General features: G+C 31.0%; 1 protein-coding gene across 2 annotated transcripts in view; it reads left to right on the forward strand.

Annotated features, from left to right (window-relative positions):
• The window catches only part of Ars2 (arsenic resistance protein 2), a 505,227-nt gene extending 492,791 nt beyond the window's left edge, over positions 1–12,436 (forward strand). Inside the window, exon 14 of one of the 2 annotated variants that reach the window (XM_072529864.1) lies at positions 12,391–12,436. In XM_072529864.1, coding sequence (XP_072385965.1) covers positions 12,391–12,421 — 31 coding nt within the window. In that variant the 3' untranslated portion in view covers positions 12,422–12,436. Of the gene's footprint in view, positions 1–10,379; positions 10,617–12,390 lie in introns of those variants that run through there. The other variant, XM_072529863.1, reaches the window with a different exon arrangement.
• Positions 12,437–13,504: the final 1,068 nt, after the last annotated feature.

Below are 13,504 nucleotides of genomic sequence, written 5' to 3' on the forward strand. Positions count from 1 at the left end.
CATTATTGATGAGCAAAAGGGAGACCCATCGCTGACAAAGTGACAAAGCAATTGGCAAAAGCAAAGGGTACTTTGTACTGAAGTACCCATACTCTAAAGCATAAGCAGGTCTTTTCGTACTCTTTTAGTAAGTGATAGATTCGACCGTTACTTGATGGAAATTCATTTTATCTAACAATTAAACAGGTATGCGTTTACACGTCATATTTTGTAACTGAATTGAGGAGGGGATAACTGTTTGTCTCAAGTTGGTCATTCAGAATTATGTCTGTATTTTTTAATTTGCTAATTTCCATAGATTCTAATATTCATGGAATCTACAGATAGCTTAAGGCCTTTATTATAAATACACTTTTTTAGTAATAAAAATATATAAATAGAACCTAGAATACGCATGTAAAAGTATGTAACCTTTGATCTCTGGGATAAACCCATCTCCTGAACAATGGTGACGATATATGTAGGTAAAATTTTCTACACCTATTTTAACCTGTTTATTTCCTTATTATCTATATATATATGAGTTGTAACCGATAACACAAACTAATTTACTTATAGAGACTATATATTGACTATAGTTATTACTATACAAATCTGACTCGAAATATCGTCTTAAAATAACAGTAACAGAAAAGTGAAAGATTAGTCATTTTTTATGAAGTTTAAAGTAGAAGCGTTCACGAAAATTGAAGTACTAATAAGACCACCGCAATCGGGCGTACAGTGGGTAATGAATAATTAAGTAATCGTTAATTCTTAAATCGCCCGTTCAATAAGTTTTTTGTCAAATCGGTCCTTTTTAGGACCAACTATTCTAATTATGTGTAAAAATATTAAGAGTATATCTAGAGATAAAGACACTCCACTTTACATATGCGCTTAACAAAATGCAGGAAGCACATAGATGGCCAATCCTATGGTATTTAGTATTAAGCTAATCGCTGAAAATTACATATTAAATGCAGGCAAAGAAGCAAAGAAAAACTTATAATGAGAGAAAACAAAACCAGTCAGCTGAGAGAACCTTTCAACGATGTTGAGCTTGGATCCGCTATCCACGTATATAATGAACAATATTACGGCTCCTGGCTGAGGATCTGAGCACAAAACTAACTATAAAATTTGAACTAAAAATACAACAATGGCTAATATCCAAAGTCTTTAGACAAGCAAAGCAAAGACAAAGTTGTTGCCTTGCTTAAATCTGGCAAAAACTCCAACGACCACAAAAGCTATCAGCCAATATATCTATTTATTTTGTCAGCTATGCAGAATACTTCTGTACATGATCCTTAATATAAACCGATAATAGAAAAAAACTTAAAGTAGAAGACAAAAGTGGCTATATATGACAGGTTAGATCATATTTGTCACAAATACTAAATCTTGCCCAACACAGCGAAAAGAAGTACGAAAAATATCAAGTATGAGGAGTGGTATTTGTTAATCTAAATGCCGCTTATAAATAGTTATTTAAATAACTTATAAAATATTTGGTTATAAATTAGTCAGCCAAATTCAGGGAATATTAAGACTCACATCCATACATAAGCTCTACAATATCGTAGCTATCAATCCACCTAATATCCGAAGATAAGTAGCTAGAGAGCAAAAAAAACAAAGTCCAGATTCGTGACATCCACTCCACGAATACCAGCCCATTTTATGACTAGAATCAAGGAAAAACTGGCTATATCAACACATCTGCAAGATATACAAACAAAAATAAGCTGCTCCTCGCCATCTGATCCCTCGAACGGAACTTCCTTATGGTAGTTATCTTCCTTAAATCTGCCAGGAGGACTCTTGCCTGCAAACACCGGTTAACTTGTGTGCATGTGGGGTGGTACAAGACTTATCACACTTTCTTAGTTAACTTTACCGTTCATATCGCTCTTTTTAAAGGGACAAGGTTTATTTATGTGAACTGAACACGTAAAGTACAGTCAGTAAGCTATTACTTATAAAGATCATTGCAAATTTGACACTAACTCCACTTATATTGATTACATATTACCCCTAAATACGAGATAAAACATTCAGAAATATGTAATATTGGTGAAGTGGTATAATTCATGTTAGAAAAATTAACCATTCTTCCCTTTTTTGTGCACTACTACCATTTTAACAAAAAAATATCTACTCGTATTTTAGCACTTAAATATTTATTTTGAGATAACCTTCTATCCAGAATTAAAAAATAGAATAATAAGAAATAGAATCCAGAAAAATATAAAATAATAAAATAGAAGAAATAAAATAATAAAAAAGCTGTATATAAGATATCATGAAACAATGGATGAAATAAAAGAATTTCTTATTAACCGGATTCTTAAATAAAACGTATAAAGACATACTCACGTTAACAAAATACATTAGGAAATTTTCGCATATGAAAAAACACATCCAACTTGGTAATGAAATCCTTTTGTATCTATAAATCTATTTTTAGAAAAGCACGTACCTACCAAAAACAGGTATTTGGTAGTACACATATCTGTTACATACTGTAATGCGTATGAATGATAACAAAAGTAAGGAGTCTATATGAACCGTTTAGAATATACGCTGGAAATAAACGGATTAATCCCTTAGTTGCCAAACTATCAGAGCTTACTTAAACCGATATACGTATGGTTCCAATATACACGGAACAAGATCTGAACGACCCCTATAATATATACACGTGAACTAAGCGATATACATTCATGATACAGGGGTACTTAGGGGCTCCACAAAATTTTTAAAAATTGTGAAACTATACATGTTGACGAATCGACAGAGCCAATATTATGGAATGGTCAAGTGAGCTCCGTATATCGGTGGCCACTTGACCACGGAGCTCACTTGAACCTGAATTTTAACATGGGCGGAGTCCACTTTATGCCGTAGATATATATATATATATATATATATATATATATATATATATATATATATATATATATATATATATAACAAAAAGAGAAATCAAACGATTTCTACTTAGCGAAACCGAATTCAAATCTTAACCACTGTGTTTCCTAAAATTTGCGAAACAAACAGCTGGATGAATTAATCGGCAAGGGAATCTAAAATTGCATTCCACAAGCCGTTCATCCTAGTCAAAATTCGTAGTGAATTCAGTTTCTCGTACTTCCAACGAAGTAAATAACAAAACAGAATGACGGTATTAGATTTTTGTTTTGATAAAGTGCAGCAACAACCGTTGATACGTATTTCGACCTCCTTAAGTCTCTTCAGAGCAGTGGCTATACCGTTCTGAAGAGACTTAAGGAGGTCGAAATACGTATCAACGGTTGTTGCTGCACTTTATCAAAACAAAAATCTAATACCGTCATTCTGTGATATATATATATATATATATATATATATATATATATATATATATATATATATATATATATATATATATAGTATATATATATAGTATATATATAATTATATATATATAAATATAATATATATATATATATATATATATATATATATATATATATATATATATACATACATACATACATACACACAGGGTGGTCCTTAAGTAATTGTACAAAATGAAACAGTAGTTTCTACACTTTAAAATATTACGATTTAAGCCAACTTGCTCTAATAGAATGTTGATATTAACACGTTCGCGACGACGCAGAATTCAGAGATTTCACCTCCCATTTAAAATATTTTACATGATAGGTAAAAATACTTTCTTGCCTTTAAGTTAGCGCTATTTTTGTCAAAAAAAAAATTGAATAAACACATTATTTTAACAATAAAAATGTATACTTGTTAATAACTTTAAAACTCCAGAGTTTTCGAGATAATCTCATTTTATAAATCAGCCGCATAATTCTTAGTTGTGATATTTGTGCGGTAAAGCACTGAATACCTGTGGATAAGCTTAATTATTATAAAAACAACTCAAAGATGGTAACGTAACATCACAAAATGCTTTGTTATGTATAGGACGACCGAAAATCATTACGTCTGATCAAGAAGATGAGGTAATGGTTCGCGTTGACGATGATTCTCAAGTAAGTACACGACGTTTATGCTGTAGATTTGCAAATTATATTCGAAACAGTTAAAATCTTGACCACTCTTTCGTCGATAGAAGGCATTTCAACATGAATTTAAGATTAACGTATGGTATGGAATAATTGGTAATCATTTTTTAGGCCCATGCGAGTTGCTTAGTAATTTCAATGGTGGGAACTATTTACATTTTTTAGAAAATGATTGAAACAACGTTTTTACAAGAATCCCATAAACTTTCCAACATTCGCAACCAACTTTGGGAAGAAATAAATACTGCAGCAGTTTCTTTTTTGAACCAATAATGCTATTTAAAATGAGACGATATTTTATGGAACGTATTGATAAATGCATTGAAGAAAATATTGGACAAATCAAACACTTGCTTTGACAAAAATTATTATTATATATATATATATATATATATATATATATATATATATATATATATATATATATATATATATATATCGAGAAAAGGAGTACGACCGTCAATCCAAAATAAGCTAAGGTACACTCGAAGAGTGGTGGGTTTTTCGGTCAAAGTGGAGAAATAAAAGACAAAGAAGGTGGCTACTTCATTTATTTATTGAAGACGTTTCGCTTTCTGTTTACAAAGCATCATCAGTTCATCTAAAAAGGACAATGTGAAAAAACCAGACGTCCAAAGAGAAGTTAAAACATGTGTGTTACCTCAAAAAGACATGTAGCAGTCAACGATATTAATTTTGTAAAAAAGCTTTCAATGATGGAACATTCAGAGATAAAGTTGTATAAACAATTAATTGAAACTAGGTACAGTTTACAAATTAACAAACTTAGCATAGCAAAAGAACATGTGGTAATAGTACATGTATATAAAAAAATTTTTATAAAAAACTGAAGTAAAAAACATTAAAATTTGATGTGTAAAGAAAATAAAATAAAAAAAAAATTTTTAATTTTTCTTTTTCTTCCTTTAATTAACTTGGATTTTTTAACTTACAATTTTTTTAAAGATTTTGTCAATATCATATTTACATATATTAAGTAATTGTTTTTGTTGGCTGACTTGTTTAATAAAACCTTTTATTGAAACTGATTCATAGAATCTTTTTCATTCACAGTTCCAAATGCTATGAACCTTGGACTGTGGAAGTTAAATCAATCTTCACCTGTTGGCTGGCTAACCAGTCACAACGTAATATATGATATTTTGGATTGACCTCGCTTGCTTTGTTTTTGAGTTTTTGAACCAATCACTGGGGGGGAAATGGTGTTTTTAACCACCTTTTCCTTTCATTTTTTGGCTTTTTGACTTATAATGACAAGTTGTCACCCAAATTTACTATAATCTTTAAATATACCGCTCTACTACATTAGAGGTTGGTATTTCGCCTTGCTGTTCTGTCACTTGTTAACCTCAAGGCCATTGTATTTTCACGTTGTTAGCATGAGTGTTACACCTGTGGATTCATTTACCTGCTGCATTCAGTAAGCTAAAGACTGGTAACTTCATTTTACTTTTAAATATTATATTTTAATCTTAACTAATTAATAATGTTACCCAAAGTCAAATTTAAATTTTACTGTTAATACATTGTTGGAAGTGCATCTCATGATCTTTCTAGTTCTTTACACATCAAATTTTAATGTTTTTTACTTTAAAGTTTTTTATAACAAATTTTTTATATACATGTACTATTATCACATGTTCTTTTGCTGTGCTAATTTTGTTAATTTGTAAACTGTACCTAGTTTCATTTAATTGTTTATACAACTTTATCTCTGAATGTTCCATCATTGGAAGCTTTTTTACAAATTTAATATCGTTGACTGCTACATGTCTTTTTGAGGTAACACACATGTTTTAACTTCTCTTTGGATGTCTGGTTTTTTCACATTGTTCTTTTTAGATGAACTGATGATGCTTTCTAAACAGAAAGCGAAACGTCTTCAATAAATAGATAAATAAATAGATGAAGTAGCCACCTTCTTTGTCTTTTATTTCTCCACTTTGACCGAAAAACCCACCACTCTTCGAGTGTACCTTAGCTTATATATATATATATATATATATATATATATATATATATATATATATATATATATATATATATATATATATATATATATATATATATGAGCTAAGAAAGATCTTGGATCGAACACTACTCACAACTTTTGACTGAAACAAGACCTCAATTCACGAACATCAGTACAACATATGAACTGGAACTCAGTGAAGACGATGAAATAACAGTACAGGAAGTCGAGAATGCAATACAAACTCTAAAAAATCGGAAGTCATGCGGACCACAAGGTATACCAAATGAATTATTAAAACATAGCCCACAAGTATTACGGGAATTACTGGCGTATGTCTTCACCTTATTCTATAATGGACACGACTTACCACCGGAGTGGACAAAAGCACATATTAACAACATCTACAAAAAAGGAGATAGAAAGAATTGTTCAAACTACAGGGGGCTAAGTGTCATAAATTCACTCTCAAGACTGTATGGAAAAATAATAAAAAACAAAATTTAAAAATAGATGACAGATGTTGAAGAACAGAATGACTTTCGTACAGGCAGATCCTGTATGGACAGTATATTCTCTCTAAAACAAGTTATCGAGAAAAGATTAGCCCACAACCTTTCAACTCATATACTCTTTATAGAGCTGACAAAGTCATACGATAGTGTACCACTTTCAATGCTTTGGGTAGCAATAGAAAAACAAGGAATAAGCAAAAAAATATATACAAGCAGTACAACAGCTCTACAAAAATATGACGGCAAACATTAAAACTGGAAATAGATTAACTAGAGAAATTCCTATTAGTAAGGGCCTAAAGCAAGGCTGCTGCATAGCACCTATACTCTTCAAAATATATCTAAATGAGGCACTCTCAGTGTGGAGAAGAAACTGCTGCAATATGGGCATCCCAATCGAAGATGATAGATTGTACACGATACACTTCGCTGACGACCAAGCCATTCTAGCTGAAGACGAGAGTGATGTAGGCTACATGCTTAGAAAACTGGAAGATGAGTATACCAAATGGGGCCTCACAATTAATATACAAAAATCTGAGTACTTAGTTGTAGAAGAAAAACCAGAAAGCCAACAAATCGAAATGGGAACTATAAAACCAAAAGACAATTTTAAATACTTGGGAGTCCAAATAACATAAAAAGCAGGAAGTAGCAAAGAAATACACTCCAGGATTGGCCAAGCAAGATCAGCCACCAGACAGACAGCTACACGGACTATTATGGAATAAAAAAAATAACAAACGAAAATAAAAGAAGAATTTATAAAACAATAATAGAAATAGAATTTATAAACAATAAATTGTTTTATAAAATTTATAAAACAATCTAAATAATAGATTGGGCTGTACGGCGCCTGACTCTGGGAAATAAACCAAAGAAACAAATAAAAAATTAAAGCCATGGAAATGAACTACTGGAGACGATGTTGCCAGCTCACGAGACTTGCTAGGGTGAGAAACGAAGATATTCGGAGAGAAATGGAAATCGATCTAGACATAATAGACACAATCGAAGCCAAAAGACTTAACTGGTATGGACACCTTCAGAGAATGCCTGAAAATAGATGGCCAAAAAAATAGAAGAATGGACTCCGCCAACTAGAAGAAAACTGTAGTTTTGACCGCCGAAAACAATGACCGCCAGAGATCTAACAACTGAAGATTGCTTCGACAGAAAACGCTGGAAATTAGGATGCGAGAAGCGGCGCCAGCTGTAGAAGACTCGCTTGTTATATATATATATATATATATATATATATATATATATATATATATATATATATATATATATATATATATAATAGTCTCCCGTTTTATACCGCTGTCGCGGCTTTGGGAGTATAGCAGGGTAGTCTGCTATATCTAGGGCCTACGGTATACAAGGAAGGTAACATGGCCAGTGCTACGCTTCAACCGTCTATTATTACCCCTGGTTTTACCCAAGGTACTCATTTTTCTTCAGGCTGAGTCGACCTGGGGCCTATAGACATTTTTAAAATGTCTAGATGTTCTTGCCGGCGGTGGGATTCGAACCCCGGACCACCGGCTTGCGAGTCAAGCATCCTACCGCTTGCGCTACGCAGGCCCTACGTTTATATATATATATATATATATATATATATATATATATATATATATATATATATATATATATATATATATATATATATATATATGAGCTAAAGAAGAGAAGCTTTTATGAAATAATCATAAACCACATAAAACTATTGTTTTAGTTTTCTGAGTTGAAATCATCATGTTAAATTTTTTTTGAGATTTTATTAAATCTGTGAACTAGTTATTGAAGGCTTTCTTCATTTTCGACTATCAACTATCAATATTGTATCGTCTGCATAACAAGAATTTTAATTTTATTATTCCCCATTCTGTATCCTGTTCCTTTATTGATGTTCTTTTTGACTTCATCCATGATTAGATACAATAACGTAGGGCTTAGTGAATACCCTTGTTTTATTTCTTTGTCTGTAACTGGTTCCGTAAGTTGTCCATCTATTCTGATTTGGATCTTATTGTTTTGATAGACGCTCTCAATTGTTGTTATATTATCCAGCGTGATATCTTTATTATATAAGAGATGTATTACATCTTTAAGCCTTACTCTGTCAAATACCTCCTTCAAGTCAATCAAACATATGAATTCCAGTCTATTTTATTCTAATGCTTTCTCTGTAATCTGTTTTATGACGAATATTGTATCTGTACACGACCTTCCCGTACGGAAAACTTATTGCTCATCTGCTAAATTCATGAGCTGGTTTATTCATTCTTGCAAAATTTTAGTTGTATGTCTCAAGGTAGTATTTAGCAAATTGATACTTCTGTAGTTTTATAATTGTTTCTTATCGCCCTTTCTGAATAATAAGATTAGTTCGCTTGTCATCCATTCTTCTGGTATTTTATTGTGTCTTGTTAATTAATGTTGTCAGTTAATACGTCATGGCCGCTCCACCATATTTTAATGTACCTGCATTTTTTCTGTTCTTTAGTTTTTCAAGTGTTTTTTGTACTTTGTACTACGGGCTTGCTTATGTGAACTTCTTCGTTTATGGTAATTTCTTGTGTTTGTGATTCCAATATCATTTACTGTTCCTCTTTACATATCTTCTTCAGATAGTCAATATATGCATCCTTTTCGATGTGTTTCGGGTCTATTAATTCATTCACCTCCGCTCTTTGACCTCTTATAAATCGCAATATTTCTTTCTGTAAACCAAAAAAATCATGCTTCAGTTCTTTTGAGAAACATCCCCAGTGTTTGTTTTTAATTCTTCTTATAAGTGCATGTTCTTACAGTTTCGTCTTATTTTCTTGTAATCATGTTGTCTTGATTGGCATGTACTTCAGGTAAGCTTTTTTCTTTTCTTTGTTGGTAAAAGAAATTGGGCTACCGGTTTCGCTGTTTACAAACTTTTACAGCATCTTCGGCCCTCAAGAAACTAAGGCTAAAATATATGGTGTATATAAACAAACGTGTATATGACAAAACAAACAAAAAATTATTTGAGTAATACAGAGGACTTAATCAATAGTCAGTCAATTATGACGAGTAGATAGAATGAAATATAATGGAAATATGTATGCGTATTTTAAATTTATATTAGATATTAAGATTCCATAGATCTGATTAATTCTGATGTTAACTGTGAGTCATTTTTAATAAAATAAAATAATGTAAGATAAATGAATGAAAGAAAATACATATACTCGGTTCGCTATTCCCAGTCCTAACTGTCTAGTGAATTTAGTAATTTTTTTTGCGAAGTTAGTTACTTTTTGACAGACTAAAAGTGGCTGGAAATTACTATACAACCAAGCATACCTACTCGTAGCCAATATTAATAGTAAACTAACTAAATAGTAAATAAAATAGAACTTTGCGAATTACCGACAATAAATATTTATTTATCTGCACCATATAATAAATATTTATGTTAAATTATAACAACTAAAATATATTTTTTAAATTTATATACTACCCAAAATTTGATGTGTTTAGTATACACTTCCACTATTTAGAATAATTCTCCTTTTTTAAACAAAGTAGTATGCAATAGTAGGATACTTTAGCTATTAATACTGAGAAGTAGGAATTGTTGTGTTGTAGGTTTCCGACAATGAATCTGTCAAAATATGCCCGAGCTAAGCGAATGGAGTTTATCAATACAATTCTAATCTATACATCAAATGTAACTTGTTACTATTAGCTATGCAACCACTCACCTCTTCATCACAAATTCTCTATACAATATGATTCAGCAAATAATTAAAATTATCAACATTTTAGGGGAGGACCAACAGATTTCAGACCAGTTATCCATTATAGAGATCTAGACGCTCCAAGAGAACCAGAAGAATTTATTTGATTGATGTATTTGTTTTAATATTAGGTGACAGTTTTTGATTAATTTGCTTCTTTCTAAAGATATCTAGAGGGATTTTTTTCCAATGGTAGTGTATTATTTCAGGATGAGTTTTATATCGATTATGCTTTTAGTAGTTAATAAAGTATTCACATACTGAATTTTTTATTTTGCTTACGAAATGATCTTTAATATAAATTTATATAAGTCAAATGAATACATATATAAGAAAAAAGAATGAGGATAGAGATCTGAAAAGCTTTTAAAAAATTTACTGCTACTATAACTGAATTTTGTCGAGCGAAGCTTCTCAATGCTTTCCAGTAGAGATCAATGAATGATCATTCATTTCCGTGGCGGAAATCTAAACGCCGGCCGCGGCAGAACTTACTGTTGCTATGAGAAGGTTCGATGTAGCTTTGATACAAAAGTTATTGGATTGTAAGTCCAAATTCATCTACCGAGCATTGGTGTAGTCCTTATATATAACCGATCTGCCATAGTCACAAGGACCTCTATTGTAATGAAAATTAAACTCTGTTGGTTATTGACGCTTTGTTATACCAATTTGGCAGGTGTCTTAGTTGGCCTCGATCTTGTAGGCACGTAGGGGATAGCCATATTTTTGAGTTGAAAATTCGAAGGGTGGTAATTTCACCCTTGGGTTGATTTTATGGGCAACCCTAAAAGCTTACAGGTAGTGCCACAGAAGCAATAGGACAAAGAACAATAATTAACAAAAACAGACCAAAAAACAATAAACCGTGGTACACATGAACTCAAGATAGCAGCTAAGGAAAAACTAAATGCCTACATAAATACATGAGCAACAAGAACCCAGGGATATACGAAATTCACAAAGAAGTTAGAAACAGAGTGAACTGTGAGATAAAGAAACTAAAGCAAAAATTCTGGAAAAGATTCTCAGAAGAAATGGAGCATGACATGTATGGAGGTCAAAAGAAGGTACGAAATATACTAATAGTCCAGTTACTGTGGCATTTTCCCTTTAAATTTTTTATAACTGCACCGATTTATCTGAAATTTTTACAGTGGGTAGTAAATTACTCAAAAAATATAAGTTATATGGTGCCGATGTGTGCTTCTACCCCTGGGGTGGTTGGCATCCCATCTAGGGGGTTGAACTTTTTACACTTAAAATAACTCCGGGAATTGATAGAGAATTAAATTTTAAACAAAAAATGTCATATAAATTTTTTTCGCTAAATCAATATTTTTTGAGTTATACGCACTTGAAAAAGTAAACTTTTCGCAAAAATAAAACATGTTTTCCAATGATTTTGTACGAATAACTCAAAAACAAAGCGTTTTATTGAAAAATCTATAATGAACAAAAATAAATCTTATGAAAAAACAAAGAGATTGTTTTTTTATTAAGTTTTATAAGTACAATACTAAGCGATTTATAATTGTTTGAAGATGACTTTTTATTTTTGGGATACTATACTCGATGCATTTAACATCAAATATCGAAAAATGGACATCTTTTTTGATAAAAACTCATACAACACTTTTTAAAGAGCCAGAACAAACCTTTAAAATGAGCTATGTTAAAAGCCATTTCGATTAAAACAAAGCGAAATACGAAGTAAAGAATTTGAATTACTCTAGCGTTTAAAAAAAAAACGAGCAGTATAAGTAACACTATTTCGATCAGAATAGAAATTAAACGTATATTTTCTCTAATTCATTTTCTTGTAGTGTTATTTATAAGTTTTAAAAGTTTGACTTGTTTAAAATACGTATTTTTTGAAAAAATCATGTTTAAATTAAAACATCTTTTTTTTAATTATCTAAAAATTTACATTTTTTCAAAATAAATCTAAAACTATAAGAGATACGTGAAAAATGGTTCTATACCAAAATGTATTTTATTTCTTAACAAAAATTTTGATTTTTTTGTTTTTGTTGTAGCTCGAAAAATAATAGAGATATAGCCAATTGAAGTTTAAGATACAGCGGCTGACACACCTGTAATCAGCACTTTGGCCCTTTACTATTTAAAAAGAAAGAATTTTAACATATTTTAATCTAGTTAGTCTTATAGCTTTTGAAATTACCTTCAAAATATTTTTTTAATGGACACTGTAGCTTAAAAATTAACGGAGTTATTTTAAAAAAAATTGGAGCATGTTATTTATATTTTGGAGCATCAACTTTTTTTCTGTATATATAAATGCTTTATTCAAGTATATTCGAAAAACTGGTAACAGACACACTAACACTCACACAAATATGTATAATATAATACATATATATATATATATATATATATATATATATATATATATATATATATATATATATATATATATATGTTATGTATATATTATAAGCAACTCTAAACTGAACATCTGCTTCAGAGAACTAACGAACACAGAGAAGCGACATTTCTTTGAAGTTGCGTGGGCAAGCCGTCAATGAGTGCCAATGACAGGAGTACTTCAGATCTCGAAGACATTTTAGAAGCTGGGAGATACTGTACAATTTTGCAGTATGTCCTTGCCAAAGACACCCACATGAACAAAATGAATAAGATTATTCATCATTACTTGAACAAATGCGATACGAATCCTTTATTAAAGCCACAACTAAAAATGGTGCAGTTAAATTATCATGTCTTGTACCAACTGTAAGTGCCCTGAATGAGCATAATATCAAAAGAGTTTATTTACAAACTCAGATATGCATTGAAAACAAAGAGATTGATATAACGGATTGGGGATGGTTCAAGAGTGATGATATTTTACAACCAATAAAAATGAAAAGTTAACCTGCACCAGAAGAACTATTGAAAATGATTTTTTGCAGACTAGGTCTATTTTGCAATGCTGCGTGTGAAACATGCTCTGGCGACAATTGTCAAAACTGTCCTGCAATAGACGAAGAGGTGGAGTTAGAACACGACGATAATGACGTTTCAGGCAATGAATAATTTGATATATTGTAAATAATTTTTATTTTTTTAAATATATTTTGTATGCTTTCTAATGTAAAGTATTTTCATGCATAATTTTTTACAATAAAA

Source organism: Diabrotica undecimpunctata, chromosome 4, assembly GCF_040954645.1.
Source record: "Diabrotica undecimpunctata isolate CICGRU chromosome 4, icDiaUnde3, whole genome shotgun sequence".
NCBI classification, from domain to species: domain Eukaryota; kingdom Metazoa; phylum Arthropoda; class Insecta; order Coleoptera; family Chrysomelidae; genus Diabrotica; species Diabrotica undecimpunctata.